Source organism: Cherax quadricarinatus, unplaced genomic scaffold (assembly GCF_038502225.1).
Source record: "Cherax quadricarinatus isolate ZL_2023a unplaced genomic scaffold, ASM3850222v1 Contig1925, whole genome shotgun sequence".
NCBI lineage: Eukaryota > Metazoa > Arthropoda > Malacostraca > Decapoda > Parastacidae > Cherax > Cherax quadricarinatus.
The window spans coordinates 1-27,500 of NW_027196951.1; the positions used below are offsets into that span (position 1 = coordinate 1).

Below are 27,500 nucleotides of genomic sequence, written 5' to 3' on the forward strand. Positions count from 1 at the left end.
TGCATATCCTCTGCATAGGAACTTACGAGTGTAATATACTCGATTCCCTTCTCCTTCAATATTCTTGCAGTTTTTCCATGAGAATTATGGGTTAAAAAGAACTCATGAAGGTCATTCAGAGGCCAATTAATTTTGATGTTCAAATTTTCAAAAAACTGAAATGGCAAAAGAAAAATGACAGAAATAAAAAATTTTATATAACAGTCAACTCTTTTATGAAGCTCCTCAATACAGCACAATTGTTTATAAATGTGACTGAAACAAGTGCATCCAAAATTAAGACCGTTCCTCATGCTATCAAATTTTGGATGTATTTTTTCAATCACATTTCTGAAAAGTTGCATTCTATAGAAGAGCTTTATAAGAGTGCTGACTGTAATAAAAAAAACAATAAAAATTACCCAACATGAAAATATGCTGAGGTAAACAAGCCTTAACCTTTTCAGGGTCCAGACCCCGATCTGAAACTTGTCCACAGGGTCCAAATATTAAAAAAAAAAAAAATTATTTTTTCTTACGAAATAGTAGAGAATCTTTTTCCGAGGTTAATAATTGACGAAATTACGCTCTCACAAATTTTCCTGCATCAGCGATGTTTACGCATCAGCAATTTTGCCCACTTTCACTCCCATTTTAAACTAATTACATTATTCCAGTCGACCAAATTCTTAGCTATTTCACTAGTACAGTGGACCCCCGCATAACGATCACCTCTGAATGCGACCAATTATGTAAGTGTATTTATGTAAGTGCGTTTGTACGTGTATGTTTGGGGTTCTGAAATGGACTAATCTACTTCACAATATTCCTTATGGGAACAAATTCGGTCAGTACTGGCACCTGAACATACTTCTGGAGTGAAAAAAATATCGTTAACCGGGGGTCCACTGTATTACTTCTATTTTAACAGTTGAGCACAAAAAGTCGTCCAACCAACTATTTTAACTACCCAATAAAGTGATCAGAAATTGGTAAATTTCAAATTATTCCAATTCCAAAATAAGGTCCAGAATAAACAATGCAGGCATTACTAGCACAAAAATAACATTTCCTCTGTTAATTAGTTATGTTTACAAATGAATTCCATTTTTATTTTTAATTCACATAATGAACTTTTATTCACATCAATAAACAGAAGATTTACTGTTATGCAATATTGTAATAATTGTATAAATAATATCAGCGCATTTGTGAATGCACATTAGACCCACCAGCTGACATGTATTGGACACGTGATGTCATTTGTTTACTCTTGAACATTGGCAAGAATCAAACATTTTCGCTAATTTGAGCTCAGTTTCAAGCAAGTTTCAATACTAAAACCAAACAAAATCATCTCTGTTTCTGTAATATATCTTTCGTTCTATCAAACGAGACCAAGACACCATGAATACAACAGTAAAAAACCTAAGAAAATACACCCCAAAATCATTGTTTTAATCTAAAAGCACATTCGCATTTTTTTTTATTATGCACTGCGTGCTCTTACATGGTGCCCACTTACCACACAGATGCATTCTCTCATATCTAGGCCCAAATTTACCACTCACAGCTTATCTGTGTGAGCTGAGCTCATGACATACAACTACAGCTTGGACCCACGCTTCAATGTAACATAAGGCGTCTAAGCGGTTGGTGGGCATCGGCAGCAGCTTCCAAGCTCCATACTTTACTCCAACAACCAGAGCCTACCAATTCTCCTATGATGACCTAGTTATAAGCAAAACTGCACTAACCAACATAGCGCCCAGAATGACCCAAGATTACCAACAGTCAAACCTACAAATCGAGTGCATCAACGATCAAAGGAAGACTGCCCTTCAAACCCAAAGCACCACCCCACTGCCAGGCGAAAACATACCCCAAGCTTTGTATAAATATAGCTTCTCCTTCTTAATGACAACAACTTATACTACTCCTGTATTACTATGAAGTGTAATCTCAGAGGAAACAGCACCAAGACCAGCAAGAAAACACTGAAAAATCGACTTTTCAACTTATCTACCCAGGACGCTGACTTCCCTACCACCCCTCTCACCACCGCACAGGGCGACGCAACACCACCACCACCAAACATGGCTGCCTTCCCCTCAACTTCCTCTTTCTTCTCCGGATTCAGCCTACCAAGTAGTCTCTCAGGTATGACCAACAATCCAGATACCCTGAAGTCATACATCTCCACCTTAATTACAGAAAATCTGAATCTTCGTTTAACACTAACTAAACAAGACACAGGATGACACACCTTGAGAACAAAATCCTCAGTCTTCAACAAAACTTATCACCACCTGGAATGACTAACTTTGCCAAGACCCTCCAGTTATAGATAGCCACACAGAACAAATAACATCTCTTAATACAAAGGTTGAGGAGCAGTAAAATGGAAGAACAACTTGGATAACCAGTTCAGTGACTACTTTGCACTCCAAGAGAATAAAACTGAGCAAGAAAAATTATCAGACAGTAATAGTTAGCAGTCCTCATTTTCCCAGTTATATTAACCAAGCAAACAGTAAAGAAATTATGTACTCTCAAGATCATAGGTGAACAAACAAGGGTTATTGTACTAGTGACAGAAATAAAGGAAGCCAGGTTACTAGGATCCTGTGGCAGAGAAAGTGCTATGTTTAGATTCCACACACGACAGGAAAAAAGACCTAATTAGTGCATCTATTAAAGCAAAAAATGAGATACAATGGACCCTCGATAATCGTAAGGCTTGAAAGTCATAATTTTCGGAAATCCTAACTTTTTTCATCAAAACATTGACTCGCGAATCGTCGTTCATCTGGGATGCGTACACACAGCCTTGAGCCACCTCGCACTCCATTCCCAGCCAGTGTGCCATTGTTTATCAGTGAGTGAGGATGATCCCATGAGTTCATATGATACATTTCATAACATTCCATTCGTTTTAGTGCTTGCAACTGCTAAATAATTCACCATGGCTCAAAAAAAGCTTCGGGTGCCAATCCTTTGGTAAAGAATGTGAGAAATACACATAATTCAAGAAAAAGTTTGTAGAAAAATACTAAAGTGGTGGTGGTGGTGGTGGTAGAGTGGGATATAAATTCTCTGGAAAATGTACAAAGGAGGATGACAAAGATGATCCCATGTATCAGAAACCTTCCTTATGAGGATAGACTAAGGGCCCTGAAACTGCACTCTCTAGAAAGACGTAGAATTAGGGGGGATATGATTGAGGTGTATAAATGGAAGACAGGAATAAATAAAGGGGATGTAAATAGTGTGCTGAAAATATCTAGCCTAGACAGGACTCGCAGCAATGGTTTTAAGTTGGAAAAATTCAGATTCAGGAAGGATATAGGAAAGTACTGGTTTGGTAATAGAGTTGTGGATGAGTGGAACAAACTCCCAAGTACCGTTATAGAGGCCAGAACGTTGTGTAGCTTTAAAAATAGGTTGGATAAATACATGAGTAGATGTGGGTGGGTGTGAGTTAGACCTGATAGCTTGTGCTAACAGGTCGGTTGCCGTGTTCCTCCCTTAAGTTGACCTGACCTGACTAGGTTGGGTGCATTGGCTTAAGCCGGTAGGAGACTTGGACCTGCCTCGCATGGGCCAGTAGGCCTTCTGCAGTGTTCCTTCGTTCTTATGTTCTTATGTTCTTATGATAGTGGTAGAGGGTGGTAGTGATGGTGGTAGAGGGTGGTAGTGGTTGTGATAGTGGTAGAGAGTGGAAGTGATGGTGGTAGAAGGTGGTAGTGATGGAGGTAGCAGATGTGATAGTGGTAGAGGGTGGAAGTGATGGTGGTAGAGGGTGGTAGTGGTTGTGATGGTGGTAAAGGGTGGTAGTGGTTGTGATGGTGGTAGAGGGTGGTAGTGGTTGTGATGGTGGTAGAGGGTGGTAGTGGTTGTGATGGTGGTAGAGGGTGGTAGTGGTTGTGATGGTGGTAGAGGGTGGTAGTGGTTGTGATGGTGGTAGAGGGTGGTAGTGGTTGTGATGGTGGTAGTGGTTGTGATGGTGGTAGAGGGTGGTAGTGGTTGTGATGGTGGTAGAGGGTGGTAGTGGTTGTGATGGTGGAAGAGAGTGGTAGTGGTTGTGATGGTGGTAGAGAGTGGTTGTGATGGTGGTAGAGGATTGTAGTGGTTGTGATGGTGGTAGAGGGTGCCTTCTTCAGTGATTCAGCAATTCTACTAACTCCTCCAATGTTGTTGGAGTTATATAGGGCTACAGAAAACACCGCCGCCTTAGCTGCTGCTTCACCAACATTATGGACAGTTTATGCTCACACCCAACAACAACAACACAACACCTCTTGTGACATTCATTATGACTTGTTTTATTCATTCTAGAGTATATTTCATGTTTCTATGTTACTAATATTGTTTATTATTTCACATTAGCTGAATTGTGTTAGTTAAATAAGCTTTAGAGTTAATATTAATGTCATTCTCCAACAATAAACTCACCTTTCTCCCTCTGCCATACACCAATAAGAGTCTTCATTAAAGGTAAGTGTGATGTTAATTATTATTTTATTAACACACTGGCCAATTCCCACCAAGGCAGGGTGGCCCGAAAAAGAAAAATTTTCACCATCATTCACTCCATCACTGTCTTGCCAGAAGGGTGCTTTACACTACAGTTTTCAAACTGCAACATTAACACCCCTCCTTCAGAGTGCAGGCACTGTACTTCCCATCTCCAGGACTCAAGTCCGGCCTGCCGGTTTCCCTGAATCCCTTCATAAATGTTACTTTGCTCACACTCCAACAGCACGTCAAGTATTAAAAGCCACAAAGACCTCTTTAGCCTTATCTAAATACTGTTCACTTATATGTTTCACTGTAAACACCTGGTCCACACACCCCCTACCTTTCCTAAAGCCTCCTTGTTCACCTGCTATCCTATTCTCCGTCTTACTCTTAATTCTTTCAATAATGACTACCATACACTTTACCAGGTATACTCAACAGACTTATCCCCCTATAATTTTTGCACTCTCTTTTGTCCCCTTTGCCTTTATACAAAGGAACTATGCATGCTCTCTGCCAATCCCTAGGTACCTTACCTTCTTCCGTACATTTATTAAATAATTGCACCAACCCCTCCAAAACTATATCCCCAGCTGCTTTTAACATTTCTATCTTTATCCCATCAATCCCGGCTGCCTTACCCCCTTTCATTTTACCTACTGCCTCACGAACTTCCCCCACACTCACAACTGGCTCTTCCTCACTCCTACAAGATGTTATTCCTCCTTGCCCTATACACGAAATCACAGCTTCCCTATCTTCATCAACATTTAACAATTCCTCAAAATATTCCCTCCATCTTCCCAATACCTCTAACTCTCCTCTCCTATTTTTAACTGACAAATCCATTTGTTCTCTAGGCTTCCTTAACTTGTTAATCTCACTCCAAAACTTTTTCTTATTTTCAACAAAATTTGTTGATAACATCTCACCCACTCTCTCATTTGCTCTCTTTATACATTGCTTCACCACTCTCTTAACCTCTCTCTTTTTCTCCATATACTCTTCCCTCCTTGCATCACTTCTACTTTGTAAAAACTTCTCATATGCTAACTTTTTTCTCCCTTACTACTCTCTTTACATCATCATTCCACCAATCGATCCTCTTCCCTCCTGCACCCACTTTCCAGTAACCACAAACTTCTGCTGAACACTAACACTACATTTTTAAACCTACCCCATACCTCTTCGACCCCATTGCCTATGCTCTCATTTGCCCATCTATCCTCCAATAGCTGTTTATATCTTACCCTAACTGCCTCCTCTTTTAGTTTATAAACCTTAACCTCTCCCTTCCCTGATGCTTCTATTCTCCTTGTATCCCATCTACCTTTTAATCTCAGTGTAACTACAACTAAGAAGTGATCTGATATATCTGTGGACCCTCTATAAACATGTACATCCTGAAGTCTACTCAACAGTCTTATCTACCATTACATAATCCAACAAACTACTGTCATTTTGCCCTACATCATATCTTGTATACTTATTTATCCTCTTTCTTAAAATGTGTACACTGTATTACCTATAACTAAACCCCTTTCTATACAAAGTTCAATCAAAGGGCTCCCATTATCATTTACAACTGGCACCCCAAACTTACCTACCACACCCTCTCTAAAAGTTTCTCCTACTTTAGCATTCAGGTCCCCTACCACAATTACTCTCTCACTTGGTTCAAAGGTTCCTATACATTCACTTAATATCTCCCAAAATCTCTCTCTCTCCTCTGTGATGTTAAATGTTCATTTATACATTTTATTAGTGCTTAACATTTATTTGGCATTCTTTTCTGCATGTAAATCTATATTTAAAATAGGGAAGTGGATAGGGAAGTGACCCCTGAAGTGACCTCGAGTCCTTATGGAGGGAGATTCCCTTTCCAAACAATAACCTCTCTTTCCTCTCTCCTCCTCCCTTTCTTCCATTCATCAACAACAGCCTTCAATAAAGATAACTGTCTTGTTGAATGTTCATTCTTTTGTGCATGTAAATCTACCTTAAGGCAAAAAAAAAAATTATTTGTTGATACTTCTGGGTGTCTGGAACGAATTAATTGGATTTACATTATTTCTTACGGGGAAAATGGATTCGCAAATCGTCAATTTTGATAATAGTCACACACTCTGGAATGGATTAATTACGAAAAACGAGGGTCCACTGTATACATAAACCAAAAAAATGGCAGAACCTCCTGTATAGTCAGAAAACTTAAGCGGGAGAATACTGACAAAATCTACCAACCCTTCACAAGAGACTGGAAAATTCTAATGAAGTAAACAAATGTAGGCCAACTGTATACTGTAACAAATGAGACTGAACCATCACGATTCCATCAAGATACTAATATTACAGAGATTGAATAAACAATGTCCAAACCAAAAGCCTACGTGTAGTGTATGATTTGCTCCATTATTGTACAAGTTTCACAGTACTATCTCTTAATAATCAAAATTAACTACCTTTGTATATGTGATTTTACTAGTCAGAATTAGCTACCTTATGTTATGTATTTTCCTTAAATTAATATTACTTGCTTAAAATTTGTTTAATACTATCTGTCCATTTTGCAACCCCAATTTTTAAATACTACCATAGTTACTATCAGTCAATATACTACTTACGAGGATAGTGAGGCTCAAGTTAGAGTATGTAGGAAAGAGGGAGATTATTTCCCAGTAAAAGTAGGCCTTAGACAAGGATGTGTGATGTCACCGTGGTTGTTTAATATATTTATAGATGGGGTTGTAAGAGAAGTAAATGCGAGGGTCTTGGCAAGAGGCGTGGAGTTAAAAGATAAAGAATCACACAAAGTGGGAATTGTCACAGTTGCTCTTTGCTGATGACACTGTGCTCTTGGGAGATTCTGAAGAGAAGTTACAGAGGTTGGTGGATGAATTTGGTAGGGTATGCAAAAGAAGAAAATTAAAAGTGAATACAGGAAAGAGTAAGGTTATGAGGATAACAAAAAGATTAGGTGATGAAAGATTGAATATCAGACTGGAGGGAGAGAGTATGGAGGAGGTAAATGTATTCAGATATTTGGGAGTGGACGTGTCAGCGGATGGGTCTATGAAAGATGGGGTGAATCATAGAACTGATGAGGGGAAAAGGGTGAGCAGTGCACTTAGGAGTCTGTGGAGACAAAGAACTTTGTCCTTGGAGGCAAAGAGGGGAATGTATGAGAGTATGGTTTTACCAACGCTCTTATATGGGTGTGAACCATGGGTGATGAATGTTGCAGCGAGGAGAAGGCTGGAGGCAGTGGAGATGTCATGTCTGAGGGCAATGTGTGGTGTGAATATAATGCAGAGAATTCGTAGTTTGGAAGTTAGGAGGAGGTGCGGGATTACCAAAACTGTTGTCCAAAGGGCGGAGGAAGGGTTGTTGAGGTGGTTCAGACATGTAGAGAGAATGGAGCAAAACAGAATGACTTCAAGAGTGTATCAGTCTGTAGTGGAAGGAAGGTGGGGTAGGGGTCGGCCTAGTAAAGGTTGGAGGGAGGGGGTAAAGGAGGTTTTGTGTGCGAGAGGCTTGGACTTCCAGCAGGCATGCGTGAGCGTGTTTGATAGGAGTGAATGGAGACAAATTGTTTTTAATACTTGACGTGCTGTTGGAGTGTGAGCAAAGTAACATTTATGAAGGGATTCAGGGAAACCGGCAGGCCGGACTTGAGTCCTGGAGATGGGAAGTACAGTGCCTGCACTCTGAAGGAGGGGTGTTAATGTTGCAGTTTAAAAACTGAAGTGTAAAGCACCCTTCTGGCAAGACAGTGATGGAGTAAATAATGGTGAAAGTTTTTCTTTTTTGGGCCACCCTGCCTAGGTGGGAATCGGCAAGTGTGATAATAAAAAAAAAAACTTTTTACATATTAACCCTTTCAGGGTCCATGCCATAGATCTACGGCTTTACGTTGAGGGTCCAAACCATAGATCTACACAAAAATTCTAGCAGCATCAAATTTAGCCTGAGAAGGCTGGTAGGCCTACATCCGAGAGAATGGGTCTGGGTGGTCAGTGTGCACACTATAGAAAAAATCTGGACGCCCGCATGGCATTGTGGGAACGCCTCCAAAGTAGCTTTGTTCATCGTGCTTGCCGGCAAGGAAGCTCTCGCTCCTCACTCACTCTCCAGGTGAATTCTGACTCTCCTCTTCACAACTTACAGTTCTAAGACTGATGGAAGTGGAGCTGAAGAGGAATTCTATGGTGTTGAACCATATGGTACATTGGTGCCATGTCATACAATGGTATCATATGGTACAATGGTACTATGTGCCATGTGGTACATTGTACCATATGGTACATTGTACCATATGGTACATTGTACCATATGGTACATTATACCATATGGTACATTATACAATATGGTACATTATACAATATGATACATTATACCATATAGTACAGGATACAGGGACCCTAATGGAAGTAAGTGTCTGACTTTTTTGGGTTATCCTAGGTTCTCCAAACATATGCTGCTAAGTATGATATTCTATGTAACTTTATTTGTGTATACCTAAATAAACTTATTTACGATGTCACATGCGCTTGAGTAAGTTTATTCAGGTGTACAGAAATACAATTACATGGATTATCATACATAGCAGCGTATGTATAAAATACTAGGATAACCCAAAAAAGTCAGGGTGACTTATTTCCATAGTTATCCCTGTACCTGTACCATATGGTGTCCTGTACTGTATTGTACCCTGTGCCATATGGTACCCTGTGCCATATGGTACCCTACACAATATGGTACCCTGCACCATATGTTATCCTGTACTGCATGGTGCCCTATACCATATAGTACAATGTACCATATGGTACCCTGTAACATATGATACCATGTTGTTACACTCCAAGTATTGTAACCACTATTTCCTTCTTTTTAGAGCATAACAATTTTGGTCAGAGAGGTTAGGGTAATAATAGTGATCCTCTGGAATGCCTAATTTTAATTAAGTATATTCATAATACAACAAAAGCCAGAAATAATATACGAATTATCGTATATAAGTTAAGAATGCATGTTTGTTCTATATTATCCAAAATATATATAAGGCTTTCATAACAGACGATTAGGAGGAGATCCTAGATATAACACATATATAAATGGAGATTACTTTAATGTATAAAGTCTTGTTTCCCAATTTGGAAGCAGTCAGAATAAAACAGAATACGTCCAGGCCGGCTAATAAACCTTGGCCAATTACCAGAGACGAGCAGGAGTGTTCTCGTTGGCTGCTACTTCTTCACTGCTCGTCCCTCAACCTTGAGCATACAGGTAAAGTGGGTCACGTGACGTGACTCACCAACACTCAGTAGAGTAGTTGAACATAAAGGGGGGGGAGGGGGGGTATAACCATCGAACATCACGGCTAACCATACACAGGCACACCGGGCGGCAGGCAGGTTACTATACCTCCAATTAAACTTATCATGGCCATATTAACAATTATGATTTATGTAACAAGAATTAGCCTTAATAATACAAGGACGTTCATTTCCAATTTAGCTATTAAAGGAAATAACCGCAATGTAATATTAAAGGAAGGTTAACCATAGGGGCATGACACCCCGGCCCACAAGCAAATATCTCGGCGTTTAAGATGCTGATGGTGTAGAAGAAACCAACCAGCTGGTATAGGGATGGAGGTACATCATTCCAAGGTTAGTCATCGACTTGCTAGAACTGGACCAGAAACACTGCTAGACTGCAAAGAATTTCCGTAGTTAGGCAATATATTAGGAGCGAGAGAGAGCATCGGCTAACACGTTGCTCGAACCCTTTATGTGAAAAATGGAGATCCGGTAAGGTTGGATCCTTAAAGCCCAGCGTAATATTCTAACATTTTTTGATTTCATAGAATTTATGAAAGTTAGAGGATTATGGTCTGAGTAAATATTTATCACATGAGGAGTATAACCGAGGTATACGTCAAAGTGTTCTAAGGACAATACTAAAGCCAGGGCTTCTTTTTCTATGGTTGAATAAGATCTTTGATATTCTTTCAATTTATAAGAAAAATATCATATTGGATGTAGAATATTACCGTTTTGGAAGGATTGCAATAAGACAGCACCTATTGCTGCATCACTGGCATCAACATGGAGGGTGAAAGGAATTTGGAAAATGGGTGCACGCAATACTGGGGCAGAGGAAAGGAAACGTTTTAAACGTTTAAAAGCTTGTTCACAATTCTCGTCCCAATTAAATTTATATTTAGGACTGGTCAATCTAGTCAGGGGGGAGGCAACTTGAGCAAAGTTTGGGCAAAAATGCCTGTAATAAGTAGCCATTCCCAAAAATCGTTGGAGGGCTTTCCTGTCCTGAGGCGTAGGAAAATTTAAAATAGCTTAGACCTTTAATTGGTCGGGGGCTACTAGTCCCTTCCCTATTTTAAAACCGAGATATTTAATCTGGGCTTTACCAAAGTCACATTTTTGTAAATTTACAGTGAAATTGTATTTCTGCAATGCTTTCAGTAGTTGCTCTAATCTTTCTAAATGAGACTGCCAATCATCACTAAAAACCACCAGGTCGTCTAAGTATGCCTCTACACCTTCTAAGGGTTGGACTAAAATGTTCATAATTCTCTGGAAAGTGGAGGCGGCGTTACACAAGCCGAAAGGCATAACCTTATACGTAAATAGTCCGTTCTTAACTACGAACCCGGAAATCTCTTGGGCCCTAGGAGTTAACGGCACCTGGTAATACCCTCTCAGTAAGTCTAATCTGGTCACAAAGTTGGCACCGGCTACAGCATCTATTAAATCATCAATCCTGGGTAATGGAAACCCTTCTGGTTTGGCGACTGAATTTACTTTATGGTAATCCGTGCATAGGCGTACGGTACCATCGGGTTTTGGGACCAATAAACAGGGAGAGGCCCAAGGTGTCCAACTGGGTTCTATCAAATTATATTCCAGTAATGTATTTATTTCTTGTTGAATTAATTCTTGCTTAGCAGGAGAGACCCGGTAAGGGGATTGCTTTATTGGACTATCTTCTAACAATTCAATATCGTGGAAACCCAATGTACAAGGAGTAGGGATATCTTTGAAGAACGAGTTATATTTAGTGATTAACTCTTTTATTTGAGATTTTTGGGAGGTAGGAAGAACTTCCAGGAAATGGTCTAGTTGTTTTAAAACTTCAGAATTATGTAGTCTAAATTCTCTTACTTCCCTTACAGTGTCATTCCTTATTCCTTAATTGGTATTAATTGTTGGCTGGATAAACACTAAGGATAATGCAGTACCATTCATTGACAACTGGGACAACTTCTATGGCCGAAATGACATGTATGCCAGGGATGGGGTTCACTTATCCAGGGCAGGTGTGGGTTTTCTTGCTAACTCAGTTGAGGGGGTTGTTAGGACTTTAAACTAGGATTAGTTAGAGGTATGGGTTTAGAAATGATAAATAATGATGAGTAAGGATATATTGACTTATGCTCTGATATTAAGAATCTTAATACTAACTGTCATGGAGTAACTCTGGGTAATGATCATTTCAGAAATTGTGTTAAAACAAAGATGACTAAAAAATATGTGCAGAAGAAAAAACATACGATGGTATTTTATGCTAACAGTCGAAGTTCAAGAAATAAAATTAATGAACTACGTTTGGTAGCATGTTCTGGGAACTTTGATATCATTGCATTAACTGAAACGTGGTATGATTTAAAGAGTCGGGATATGACTGCTGAGTGTAATATTCAGGGATTTAAGTTGTTCAATGTGGATAGATCTAATGGGAAGGGGGGAGGAGTTGCATTGTATGTTCGAGAAAATATTAATTGTTGCATAAAAAGAGGTATTAAAATAGATGGAGCAGTAACAGAGTCTGTTTGGGTAGAGTTCGTGGAGGGTCAAGAAAAACTAATTCTAGGTGTAATATACCGAGCTACAGCTTGGATCACGATAGAGGGAGACTTCTTTGGGACGAAATTGTTAGGGCTTCTGGACTCAGTAACAGTCATAGTAGGGGACTTCAACTTTAGTCAAATTGACTGGAATTCTTTGACAGGTAATCTAGAGTCCAGTGACTTTATGGAAACAGTTCAGGACTGTTTTCTGAAACAGAGCGTAACTGAGCCTGCCAGGGGTAATAATTTGCTAGACCTAGTCTTGTCAAATAAGGAAACACTCGTGAATAATCTGGAGATCACTGAAGAGCTTGGCGCAAGTGATCACAAATCCATCACTTTTAGCATTAATTGGGAATGCAAGAATAATGATAATACAGTAAAAATCCCTGATTTTCGTTCTGCCGATTATAAAGGACTTAGGGAACATCTGTCTAATCTTGATTGGGGTTATCTAGCTAATGATTTTATTGACGATAATCATACTTATGAATATGAAGGGATCTGCTTTTATGATTGTTTTCTTAATAATGTACACAGTGCCCAGAGTATATACATTCCCCCGAGAGAAATTAGATCTAATAATAACGATCCCAAATGGGTTAACAGGAGGCTAAAGCATCTATTAGGGGAGAAAAGAGGAATTTATAGGCGCATCAGAAGAGGAGAGGTTAACCTTACTGACCAATATGTTCAGCTTAAAAGAGAAGTAAAAAAGGCGATTAGAAAGGCTAAACGTGATTATGAAATTAGAGTTGCTAATGAATCAAAGACTAATCCAAAGGGGTTCTTTCAAGTGTATAAGACGAAGGTGAAGGAAAAAGTAGGACCTCTGAAAACTGGGAATGGACAGCTGACGGATAATGAACTGGAAATGTGTTCCTTATTTAATGACTATTTTTTGTCAGTTTTTACACAGGAAGATGTAAATGAGATTCCAGTAATTAACAATTATTTAGTTCCTGATGAATTTAAGTTAACTAATATTACTGTCACGAGGGACATGGTTATTAAACAGATAGACAAACTGAAACAAAATAAGTCCCCGGGACCCGATGAGTTGTTTTCAAGGGTACTTAAGGAATGCAAGATGGAGCTTAGTCAGCCATTAACGAGTGTATTCAATGCGTCCATCCTTACCAGTGTTGTGCCAGAGTTGTGGAAGATGGCTAATGTGGTTCCTATATTCAAATCAGGGGACAAGTCCACTCCTTCAAATTACCGTCCAATAAGCCTGACATCTATAGTGGGCAAGTTATTAGAATCAATTATAGCTGACATTATCAGAAGTCACCTTGAAGAGCATAACTTGATAAATGAATCTCAGCATGGATTCACGAGAGGTCGTTCCTGCCTGACAAACTTGCTGACGTTCTTCAATAGAACATTTGAGGCAGTTGACAGTGATAAGGAATATGATAGTTTATTTGGATTTTAGTAAAGCCTTCGACAGAGTACCTCACAAGAGAGACTTAAGAAAAGTGGCAGCTCATGGTATAGGAGGTAAAGTTCTAGCATGGATTGAGGCATGGCTTACCAATAGAAAGCAGAGAGTTACCATTAATGGAGTGAAATCTGAATGGGGATTAGTCACTAGTGGCATTCCACAAGGATCAGTTTTAGGCCCTCTCCTGTTCATAATTTACATTAATGACCTTGATGAAGGGATTACTAGTGACACGAGTAAGTTTGCTGATGATACAAAGATAGGCCGTATAATTCACTCTGAGGAGGATATCAATGAACTCCAGGACGATTTGAACAAATTAATGTCTTGGTCTGAAAAATGGCAGATGAAGTTTAATGTGGATAAGTGTAAGGTACTTGCCCTTGGTAATGAAAATAACCCTCGAAGCTATAATCTAGGTGAAGTAGAGCTTGGTCATACAGAATGTGAAAAAGACTTGGGAGTCATGGTAAGCAGAAATCTAAAGCCAAGACAGCAGTGCCTTAGTGTGCGCAACAAGGCCAACAGATTACTTGGATTTATCTCAAGAAGTATAAGTAACAGAAGTCCAAAAGTTATTTTGCAGCTCTATACATCACTAGTGAGGCCTCATTTAGATTATGCTGCTCAGTTTTGGTCCCCTTACTACAGGATGGACATAGACTCATTAGAGAACATACAGAGAAGAATGACTAAAATGATTTACTGTGCAAGGAACCTCCCGTATGAAGATAGACTTAAAGCCTTAAATCTCCACTCTCTGGAGAGGCGTAGAATGAGGGGAGATATCACTGAAGTGTATAAGTGGATGACGGGCATAAACAAGGGAGACATTAATAAAGTACTGAGGATGTCGAACCAGGTAAGAACCAGGAATAATGGGTTTAAGTTGGATAAATTTAGATTTAGAAAGGACATAGGTAAGTACTGGTTTTCTAACAGAGTTGTAGATGTGTGGAACAGTCTTCCCAGTGGGGTGATAGTGGCTAGGACCTTGGGTAGCTTTAAGAAGAGACTGGACAAATATATGAGTGGGAGGGGCTGGGTTTGATTGGTGTCATTTGGTACGGGAGTTATTTCTTGGGTAGCTTTAGGTAGATGTCGTTTTGATAAGGACCTGCCTCGTATGGGCCAGTAGGCCTTCTGCAGTGTTCCTACATTCTTATGTTGTTATGATACAATTCATAATAATCCATTTTTTTTTTTTGTGCTTGCAACTGCTAAATAAGCCACCATGGGCCCAAAAGAAAAAACTCGTAGCAAAGTACCAAAGTGGAGGAGGAAGAGAGAGGGGAGAATGTGCATTCTGCAGTAATTCAGTGATTCTACGATATGTACGATACTAAAGCTGCAGGTATCGATAAAGGCTATAGTGCCAGCTAGCGATAAAGTGTAGAATTAACAGTGCAGCAAGTAAGTTAAGCGAGTAAGCGATAGAAAAATGACACGAAAGTAAATCTCCAATGTTGTTGAATGTGTATCGAGCTGCTGAACATATGCCACCCTGCAATCTTCCACCACCTAACACCTCTGCCAGCATCTCCTCCGTCAAATTAACTAATTAAACTAACATATCCTCCAAGCTAAATGCAAATATTTCTTTTTATAAATTAAAATGTAAATATTTCTTATTTATAAATTAACATGTAAACATTTCTTATTTATAAATTAAAATGAAATAATTACATACCTTGTTTAAGTGTGAACAGTGGTGGTGGCTTTTGCTGCCACCTCCACTACCACTAATATGTACAGCTTCTCTCAGTGGCCCTTATAAACCCAACAACACTTCCACCACTTACTCCTCACATACAGTATGACATATACTCTAGAATGAATAAAATGTATCATGTTTCCATGTTATTACTATTGTTTATTATGTCATATTAGATTAATCGTGATAGATAAATAAGCCGTAGAGTTCATATTAGCATCATATTGAAGCATAACAACTCGCCTCCCTCTCGCCTCCTACCTGTCTTCCATACACCAATATGAGTCAACAAAGGTAAGTGTGATGTTAAATGCTCATTTATCCATTTTATTAGTGCTTTATATTTGTCACTTTTTTGTATGTAAATCTATATTTAATGTTTAAAAAAAATTATTTTTTGTTAACCCTTTCAGGGTCCGTCCCGTAGATCTACGGCTTTACGGTGAGTGTCCAAACCGTAGATCTACACCATGAGCTCAGCTCACTCTGATAAACTGTGAGTGGTACATTTGGGCCTAGATATGAGAGAATACATCTATGTGGTATGTGCACCACATAAAACAGATCCTGCAGCACACTGTGTATAATGAGAGAAAAAAACTGAAATCATGATTTTTCGATTAAAACAGCAACTTTGCAGTGTTTTTTTGTATGTTTTTTATAGTTGTATTTGCGATTTCTTGGTCTCATTTGATAGAATGGAAGACATATTACAGAAATAGAGATGATTTTGATTGGTTTTAGCACTGGAAATGGCTTGAAACTGAACTCAAAGTAGCGGAAATGTTAAATTTTTGCCGATATTCAAGAGTAAACAAACGACCTCACACGTCTAATACACGTCAGCTGGTGGGTCTAATATACATTCACAAATATGCTTATGATATTTATACAATTATTACAGTATTGCATAACAGTAAATCTTCTATTTTTTGGTGTGAATAAAAATTCATTATGTGAATAAAAAATCAAAATGGAATTTATTTGTAAAGCCTCAAAACATAACTAATGAACAGAGGAAATGTTAGTTTAGTGCCAGGATTACCTACATTGTTTATTCTGGACCCTATTTTGAAATTGGAATATTTTGAACTTTGTGTTAAATTGGCCAAATTAACAATTTCCGATCACTTTATTTTGTAGTTGAAACAGTTGACTTGGCGATTTCTTGTGTTCAATCGATAGAATAGAAGTAATACTAGTGAAATAGCTAAGAATTTGGTTGATTGGAATAATGTAATTGGCCTAAAATGGGAGTCAAAGTCGGCAAAATCGCCGATTCGTAAATATCGCTGACACATCAAAATTCGCGAGAGCATAATTTCGAAAATTTTCCACCAAATTTCGTACTTTTTGTTTTATTACCTTCACAAAAAGATTCTCTACGATTTCATAAGAAAAAATAAATTTTTTTTTTGAAAATTCTTGGACACTGGTGCGTGACTCCAGATTTGGGCCTTGGACCCTGAAAGGGTTAATACTGTTGGGTGTCTGAAACAGATTAATTGGATTTCCATTATTTCTTATGGGGAAAACGGATTTGCCAATAGCAGAACACCGAAACACAAAACACCATAAAGCACTGCCTTCCTGTATTCTTAATAACTGAGCACTGTACAGACTTTTTCTTTAATGCGATAAAAGCAACAACTTAACCCTTTCAGGGTCTGTGCCGTATATCTACGGCTTTACGTTGAGGGTCCAAACCGTAGATCTACGCCATGAGCTCTGCTCACTCTGATAAGCTGTGAGCGGTAAATTTGGGCCTAGATATGAGAGAATACATATATGTGGTATGTTTGCACCACATAAAACAAATCCTGCAGCACAAAGTGCACAATGAGAAGAAAAAACTGAGACCGTAATTTTCGATTAAAACTGCAACTTTGCAGTGTTTTCTGTATGTTTTTTTTATTCAAATTCAAAGTTTATTCTCTATAAAGATTACAATGTTGAATTTACAGAATTTGGTTGTTGTGTGGTTTACATGTAGTTAAATAATTTTTACAGAGTGTACCACTAGAACGCCTAGCATGGCTAGGCATTTCGGGCAGACTTAGTTTAATTCTTTATTTTAAAATATTACAAATTATGAGGTAAGTTGGTATTATGGCTAAGTGACTAAATACTAGTTTGTGAGTTTAGCAATGTGAATGCTTTTGTTTTGGCACAGTACATAGTTTCAGTATTGGAGTATCATAGGATTCATTATTTTAAGATTGAGATTAATATTTCTGTTTATGGTCAAATGGGTGAGTGAGTGTAAGTGTGAACCACCAGGTGGTATTCGTGCAGTTAGTTGAAGGGGTTTATCAGGGAGATAAGATGTTTTCTAATGGTAGTTTTGAAGGTGATGAATGTGTCTGCAGTTCTAGAGTTCTCAGGTAGGGTGTTCCAGATTTTAGGGCCTTTGACATACATTGAATTTTTGTAAAGGTTTAGTCGGACATGGGGAATGTCGTAGAGATGTTTGTCTGGTGTTATGCCTGTGGGTTCTGTCACAACTATCAAGAAAGCATTTTAGGTCAAGGTTGATATTGGAGTTTAAGGTCCTGTAGATGTAGATTGCACAGTAGTAAGTGTGGATGTACTGAACAGGGAGTAAGTTTAGATCTATGAAGAGTGGGGGGGGTGTGTTGTTGGGTTATTATTGGCTTTAGGTGTGTTGCTGCAGTTGATCCCCAAGCACAAATAGCATAGGTGAGGTATGGATAAATAAGCGAGTGGTATAGTGTGAGAAGGGCATTTTGCAGCACGTAGTATCGTATCTTGGAGAGGATCCCAACTGTTTTGGATACTTTTTTGGTTATGTGTTGGATATGGGTGCTGAAATTCAGGTTGTTGTCGAGGTATAGGCCTAGGAATTTCCCCTTATTATGTCTGGCAATTAGAGTGTTGTTGATCTTAATGTTAATTTGTGCAACTCCTGCTCTGCTACCAAACATAATATACAGTGGACCCCCGCATAACGATTTTAATCCGTGCAAGAGGGGTAATTGTTATGCGAAATAATCGCTATGTGAATGAATTTTCCCCATAAGAAATAATGGAAATAAAATTAATCCGTGCAAGACACCCAAAAGTATGAAAAAAAAATTTTTTTACCACATGAAATGTTAATTTTAATACACACAAACTGAAAAAGGCATGCACACTTACATGACACTTACTTTTATTGAAGATCTGGTGATGATTGATGGGATGGGAGGAGGGGAGAGAGAGTGTTAGTGTTTAGAAGGAGAATCCCCTTCCATTAAGACTTGAGGTGGCAAGTCCTTTTCTGGGGTTACTTCCCTTCTTCTTTTAATGCCACTAGGACCAGCTTCAGAGTCACTGGACTTCTTTCGCACAACATATCTGTCCATAGTGGCCTGTACCTCTCGTTCCTTTATGACTTCCCTAAAGTGTTTCACAACATTGTCAGTGTAATAATCACCAGCACGGCTTGCAATAGCTGTGTGAGGGTGATTTTCATCCATGAAGGTTTGCACTTCAAGCCACTTTGCACAGATTTCCTTAATCTTTGTAGTAGGCAACTTCCTCAATTTCTCTCTCCCCTCCTCTGAACCAGTTTCCTCAGGTCTGGCCTCTTGCTGTTGAAGTTGATCTATCAGCTTATCAGTGGTTAGTTCTTCATTGTCCTCCTCCACCAACTCTTCTACATCCTCCCCACTAACCTCCAACCCCAAGGACTTTCCCAATGCCACAATGGATTCCTCAACTGGCACAGGATTCTCAGGGTTAGCCTCAAACCCTTCAAAATCCCTTTTGTCTACACATTCTGGCTACAGTTTCTTCCAAGCAGAGTTCAAGGTCTTCTTAGTCACTCCCTCCCAAGCCTTACCTATAAGGTTTACACAACTGAGGATATTAAAGTGCTCTCTCCAAAACTCTCTTAGAGTCAGTTGAGTTTCTGAGGTCACTACAAAGCACCTTTCAAACAGAGCTTTTGTGTACAGTTTTTTGAAGTTTGCAATAACCTGCTGGTCCATGGGCTGCAGGAGAGGAGTGGTATTAGGAGGCAAAAACTTCACCTTAATGAAGCTCATGTCCCCATAAAGTCGCTCTGCCACGTCTGTAGGATGACCAGGGGCATTGTCTAACACCAGGAGGCACTTAAGGTCTAATTTCTTTTCAGTTAGGTAATCTTTCACATTGGGGGCAAATGCATGGTGTAACCAGTTATAGAAAAAGTCCCTAGTGACCCATGCCTTACTGTTTGCCCTCCACAGCACACACAAATTATTCTTGAGGACATTCTTTTGCCTGAACGCTCTGGGAGTTTCAGAGTGATACACTAATAAAGGCTTAACTTTGCAATCACCACTAGCATTGGCACACATCAACAAAGTAAGCATGTCTTTCATAGGCTTATGTCCTGGGAGTGCCTTTTCCTCCTGAGTAATGTAGGTCCTGCTTGGCATTTTCTTCCAGAACAGGCCTGTTTCATCACAATTAAACACTTGTTCAGGTTTCAGTCCTTCACTGTCTATGTACTCCTTGAATTCCTGCACATATTTTTCAGCCGCTTTGTGGTCCGAACTGGCAGCCTCACCATGCCTTATCACACTATGGATGCCACTACGCTTCTTAAATCTCTCAAACCAACCTTTGCTGGCCTTAAATTCACTCGCATCATCACTAGTTGCAGGCATTTTTTTAATTAAATCCTCATGCAACTTCCTAGCCTTTTCACATATGATCGCTTGAGAGACGCTATCTCCTGCTAGCTGTTTTTCATTTATCCACACCAATAAGAGTCTCTCAACATCTTCCATCACTTGCGATCTTTGTTTCGAAAACACAGTTAAACCTTTGGCAAGAACAGCTTCCTTGATTGTCTTTCTGGTGCCCACAATAGTAGCGATGGTTGATTGGGGTTTCTTGTACAACTTGACTAGGTCGGCGATACGCACTCCACTTTCATACTTATCAATGATCTCTTTCTTCATTTCTATTGGAATTCTCACCCTTATTGGTGTACGGTTGGCACTAGAAGCTTTCTTGGGGCCCATGGTCACTTATTTTCCAGAAACAGCACCGAAAACACTGTAATAATACGAAATATTCCGAGTGTATGCTTGGATGTTACCGCGGAGGCTGGCTGGTAAACAATGGCACGGGCGGCACATGTGAGGCTGGCTGAGGGCGCACATTGGACGCGTCTCGGACGAAAATCGGTGAGCGGGTTTTTAATCGGTATGCGCGGCAAAATTTTTGCGATTAAAGCAAGCGGTATGCGGATTAATCGCTATGTGATGCCATCGTTATGCGGGGGTCCACTGTAGTAGGTTTTGTCAGTGTTAAGCGTAAGTTTATTGGCTGTCATCCAAGTCGATATTTTGATCAGCTCCTCATTAACAATGGTGTTGAGGGTGGCAAGATTAGGGTGAGAGATGACATAAGTCATGTCGTCAGCAAAAAGAATGGGTTTCAGGTGTTGGGATACGTTTGGAAGATCATTGATGTATATGAGGAAGAGCAGGGGACCAAGGACACTTCCCTGCGGAACTCCAGTATCAAGTGGCTGTGTTGTTGATGCTGTGTCTTTAATGGTAACATACTGATACCTATTAGTAAGGCAAGATTTGAAATAAGCAAGCGCATGGCCTCTTATACCGTAATGGTCAAGTTTGTGGAGTAGGATGTCGTGGTCTACTGTGTCAAAAGCTTTTCTTAGGTCAATAAAAATTCCTAGTGGATATTCCTTATTTTCCAATGCTGTGTAAAGCAGATCTAGCATTTTTATGATTGCATCATTAGTGCTTTTATTTTTCCTAAATCCAAATTGGCAGGGGTTGAATATGTTTTGTGCTGTTATAAATGAATATAGTCTCCTGTGCACGAGTTTCTCAAAGATTTTGGATAGCAATGGTAAGTTTGATATTGGCCTATAGTTGTTTATGTCTGTAGGGTCACCACCTTTATGTATTGGTGTAACCCTTGCCATCTTGAGTAGTTTCGGGAAGGTGCTAGTTTCTAGTGACTTGTTAAAAAGTAATGAAATAGCATGCGAAAGGATATGGGCCGCTCGCTTGTACAGTAATGGTGGGACATTAGACAGATTCCCTGAGTTGTTTTTAAGTGACTTTATAATCTCGGTGACTACCGAGGGCTCAGTTGGTGCAAGATAGAAGGAATTTGGGAAATTCCCATCTAGGTATTCCCCGGCATGGGCATTAGTATGTGGGATTTTATTGGCGAGATTAGATCCTATGGTTGAGAAGAAGTCGTTTATCTTGTTAGCTGTGCCAGTGGGATGTAGTGGTGTTTCATTAGGTTTAGTTAGGACAATATTCTTGTTTTTTTCAGTTTGTGGGTCCCTAGAATCTGAGAGAGTGTTTTCCAGGTCTTTTTTATATCTCCTCTAGTGTCTGTGAATCTACTGGAGTAGTATAGTTGTTTGGCTTTCTTTATTACTTTGGTGAGAATGATGAATAGTGTTTAAGAATATCTTTGTGTATTAAGCCCTGTCTATATTGCTTTTCATATTGGTGTTTCTTGTCAATGGATTTCAGAATGGTGCTGGTTAGCCATGGGCAACCAAGCCATTTGTTTGTGATCTGTTTCGTTTTTATAGGACAATGTTTGTTGTATAGTCTAAGTAATTTGTTAAGAAAAATGTCTGTCCAGTCATCAATACCATTGGCCTTGGAGAATTCTGTAGGCCAGTCAACAATCTCTAGGTCAGTTGTGAACTTCCTTATTGAGGCCTCGTCATGGAGTCTAAATGAGACTTCGTTGTATTCAAGTGGTGGTTTATTAATGTTTGTCAGGAGGAAGGTAGGGTAGTGGTCTGTAGTGCTATCTGTGATTATCCCTGATTTAAGGGGGGCTAGTATATTGGTCCATATGTGGTCTATTATGGTTGCACTTGTCTCAGTGAGCCTGGTTGGTTTAGTTATTGTTGGTATGAGAAGTGTGTTGTTCATATTGTTGATGAAATCAGTTACAGGCTGATCATCTAGTAAGCCAAGGTTGATGTTGAAGTCTCCAGCTAAGAGAAGGTGGTGCTTATTCATTTGTCTGTTTGTTATTAGTGACTTTAATTTCTCACTGAAATTTGGGATGTTTGTGTGAGGTATCCGGTAAATGGCACCGATTGTTATAGGTGTCTTAAGGTTTTTTACAGTAAAATTAGCAAAAATGTATTCCCCATATTCATTACTAAACCAAGTGGTGGTAGTTGCGATTTCTTGGTCTCATTTGATAGAATTGAAGATATATTACAGAAATAGAGATGATTTTGATAGGTTTTAGTACTGAAAATGGCTTGAAACTGAGCTCAAAGTAGCAGAAATGTTAAACTTTTGCCGGTGTTCAAGAGTAAACAAATGACCTCACAAGTCTAATACATGACAGCTGGAGGGTCTAATATACATTCACAAATGTGGTGATATTATTTATACAATTATTACAATATTACATAACGGTAAATCATCTATTTTTTGGTTTGAATAAAAATTCATTATGTGAATAAAAAATCAAAATAGAATTCATTTGTAAAGCCTGAAAATGTAACTAATGAACAGAGGAAATGTTAGTTTAGTGCCAGGAATGCCTGTTTATTCTGGACCTTATTTTGAAATTAGAATATTTTGAACTTTGCATTAAACTGGCCAAATTACCAATTTCCAATCACTATTTTGTAGTTGAAACAGTGGACTTGGCGATTTCTTGTGCTCAATCGATAGAACAGAAGTAATACTAGTGAAATAGCTAAGAATTTTGTTAACTGGAATAAAGTAATTGGCCTAAAATGGGAGTCAAAGTCGGCAAAATCGCCGATGCATAAATATCACTGGCACATCAAAATTCGAGAGAGCATAATTTCGTCAATTTCCCAACAAGTTTCATACTTTTTGTTTTATTACCTTCTGAAAAAGATTCTCTACCATTTCATACGTAAAAATAACAATTATTTTTTGAAAATTCTTGGACCCTGGTGCACACTGAAATTTGGCCTCTGGACCCTGATAGGGTTAAATGAAGTTCATGTATGAATAAGTAGCTAATATTTTCCTGTTAGATTTACTGCCTAGCAAACACATACAGTATACTTTTTATATAACTGTCATCCCCAAAACTAACACTAAATACTGTATAAAAACTCTTCACTAAGTTAAAGCTTTATTAGGATTTAGTTTCATCAGAAAATCAAATCAAGTAGAATTTTATGATGAACTATACAAGTTGAAGGATTACATTTTATCCCCCGACTATGTGAATTATTATTGTATTCATGGGGAAATGGTGAATCCATGGGGATCACACAGTGCCTGGGTAATAGAAGGTAATCAGGGTCAATGCAAGAAGAGGAAGATAGTTCCTGTTTCATGAAGAAACAAAAGAAGTTGTGAGTTGAATAAATTCAAAAATATTCCTGGTTATAAGAAACCAAAAGTTAAACTACATGACAAAAATAAAAGTACAGGCACAAATAAAATAGTATCATGCAAAATTAGAAAAATACACATCAGTTAAAATATTTAATTCTCAATGACAAAGGACTCTGTACAGGCATCCCTGTATCCAATTCCTGGATCAAGAACCCTTTACCAGCATCAGGGCACTTCTCTTCTACATAGCACTATATGAAACCAGAATATAATAGGAGAATATAATAGAATATAAGAGAATATAATAGAATATAACAGAATATAATAGGAATACTCACCCTTATATGTCTAGGTGTTGGAAAGTATGGTCCATGAAAGTTCTTCGGTTTCACTTCCTCCAGTTCCTTCTCTGTGAGACTGCCTGCCTCAAGCCTTGCAAAATAGTCATGAATGTGCTTAATAGTATCCATTATTTCTTGTTCTATCTCTTCCTCAGTAAAAGCATTATCATTAAGTTTTTCCCGGACTTTCTTCCAGTGTTGATGTTTTTCAGGAATTTCTTCAATTTCTTCAGAAGGAATCCCCTCTCCTTCTGGAAGCTTGTATAGCATTTCTTCTAAAGTCGGATAACAGGAGTCACTTTTAAAACCAGGCAAACGTTTTTTTTTTAAACTAGAATCAGGATTCCCTTCCACATTATCATATGATGCATCATATAAAGGAGCAATAACATTATCTGTACTGTCACTTTCTTCACTCTCACCAAGTTCATCTTCAAGTGGTAAATTATGTTTATTTTCAAATAATTTTTCATTTTTTTTTACCTCAGCCTTCCTTCTTTTTGAACAATATGGCACAGCATAGTCATCATCAGTATAGTCAAAACTGTCCACAGACATAAGGTCATAATGTTCAGAAAGCCACATGTCATTTCTATCACAGTGACTTGAACTCTTTTCTTGATCTTTCACTGCACACGGTACATTGCTAGTATCAGAATTCGTATCCCTATTGGATAGGTTATTCTTATTAAAGAACTTACTCCTATTTTTAGTTGAATATTCATCAAATACTGTTAAATCCTCTTTATCTATTTCAGAAAATGTTAATTGATGACCATCTTTCAACTCATTTGTCTTGTTCAAATTGCTATTCCCTTCACAAGTTGTAACTGGGAAAGGAATGTGCTTATTTTTTCTATTCTTTTTTTTGTAAATGCTATCACCAATGAATTCATTTAAATAATGTTCTTTTCCAGAATAACCAGCTTCCTTTTTCTTTTTACTTTGTTCTGATGAGCAGTTACAGTCTTTCATAACATTACCAGCTGTCTCATTCACTGACTCACACAGTTTACTGTCGGGTGATAAATAATGATCCAATTTGCGCTTCTTTGATCTACTCTTACATAAACCAGTTTCAACATCTATGTCATCATTATGTTCTTGAGTGTCACAATGTATGGATTTTTTTCTTTTATGTTTTTTTCTTTTCTTTTCATTAAAAGTATTGTTACTTTCTATACAGTCTGACACTGGCTCATTGTGATACAATTGTGACACTTCCTCCACACACTTTAATTCATTCTTAGCAGCATAGCTATTGCAATCTTTATTGTCATTTTTTTCCTCATCCACCTGATTATCCTTATGTTTCTTTTTTTTCTTTTTTAACCTTCCTTCTACAATTTCTACTTTAGTGCTATATTGCTGCTCACTGTCTGAAAATTCAGAGGAATATCTTTTACATTTCTTTTTTTTCTTTTTCAACCTTCCTTCTACATTTTGTATTTTAGTGCTACATTGCTGCTCACTGTCTGAAAATTCACAAGAATGTCTTTTAGATTTCTTTTTTTTCTTTTTCAACCTTCCTTCTACATTTTGTATTTTAGTGCTATATTGCTGCTCACTGTCTGAAAATTCACAAGAATGTCTTTTAGATTTCTTTTTCTTGTATTCATCCATGACCTTGTCAGTATTCACAGGTTAAGCTCAGTGCTCTTACTGATATACTTACAGCCACTAAGTAGTGAACTTTGTTGATGTAGCTTTTTTTTCATACCATTCTAGGATTCAAACATTAATCAAAGATGTCAAGTCATCACCAACACAACACATTTGCAGAAGTTCATGAAATTACTAACTTCAGTACTGCAATATCATCTTAGGCTGCATTATTTCCTCCTTATTATACTGATATATAAGTTTCAGTATCTGCTTCAGGTGGTGGGAAGCAAGTATTCTCACCAAATACCTGAAAAAAAATTACTACATGAACCCAGATTGAATAAATTTGCTAGTGGGTATTTTTTCAATTATTTCCATATTTTCATATATAGACTGATAGCTAGTTTAAAAAAAATATTAAAATTAATTATGTTAGGTTAAATAATCACAAGCTATTCTGTCCTGCATGTCATGTTATAAGATATATTCTTCGTTTACAGTAACTGATGTAGATGGGGATAAGTCACATATTTGTGTGTTAGGTCAAGTGAAAATGCAATAAAAATCAAATCATGATATCATCAAGCCTCTCTGACTATTTATTTATTTATTTATTTATTTATTTATTTGAATATGATACAGAGAAGTACAAGGAATACAATTTTTAAAGTGCAGCATGCCAAAGCCCCTTGTATGCAGAGCATTATGGGCAGGCTTAAAATTAACTTAAGATTAACTAAGCAATGATATATTCAGTGGTACAAAAATTATTGTAAAACAGATAACAATTTAGTATAAATGAGTATTACAAAGACAGGTCATATGGTCATTTACTGTGTTGCTGTGTAATCACTAGAATGGAGTATTCTGTTAGGTAATGAAGTTAAATAGTAACAAAGTTTGATTGGGTCACAGGTTGACATTTATGAGATACAATAATGAGATACAATTTATGAGATACAATTATTCAGTATTTATTTAGTTGTGGGTGAGTAAGTGATTTTTGAGAAGAGACTTTAATGTATAAACAGTGTTTCTTTTATATTCACAGGTAATGAATTCCAGATTTTAGGGCCTTTTATGTGCATTGAGTTTTTGCATAGCGTGAGATGGACACGAGGAACATCAAAGAGTGATCTGTGCCTTGTGTTATGGTCATGTGTTCTGTTAAGGTTGGTAAGGAGATGTTTGAGGGAAGGGTTTATGTCAGAGTTAAGTGTTCTATGTATGTAGTAGGTGCAGTAATAAGTATGGATGTTTTGTATTGTGAGTAGGTTTAGAGTTTTGAATATTGGTGGAGTGTGTTGTCTGTAGTGAGAATTTCTTATCATTCTGACTGCAGCCTTTGGTTGGGTGATTAGTGGTCTGAGATGGTTTGTTGTTGTTGAGCCCCATGCACAAATTCCATAGGTGAGATAGGGGTAAATAAGTGAGTGATATAGGGCCAGGAGGGCTGACTGTGGAACATAGTACCGTATCTTCGATAGTATGCCTACGGTCTTGGAATTTTTTTTGGAAATTTGTTGTATGTGTGTTTGAAATTTGAGTCTATTATCAAGGTGGATTCCTAAGAATTTTCCCTCTGAGTTTTGTGATAGGTGATCCATTTATCATTATGTTTAGACACATATCTGTAGCTCTGTTACCAAACTGAATGTAGCTCTGTTCTGAATCTAGTTGT

The 27,500-nt window shown here is 38.1% G+C and overlaps 1 protein-coding gene across 1 annotated transcript in view; it reads right to left on the minus strand.

Moving 5' to 3' along the window:
• Window positions 1-95: 95 nt before the first annotated feature.
• The window catches only part of LOC128688045 (putative leucine-rich repeat-containing protein DDB_G0290503), a gene marked incomplete at its 3' end in the record, with an annotated part of 64,567 nt that continues 37,162 nt past the window's right edge, over window positions 96-27,500 (minus strand). The window contains 2 exon segments of the mRNA XM_070081189.1: window positions 96-155; window positions 24,212-26,126. Coding sequence (XP_069937290.1) covers window positions 96-155; window positions 24,212-25,837 — 1,686 coding nt within the window.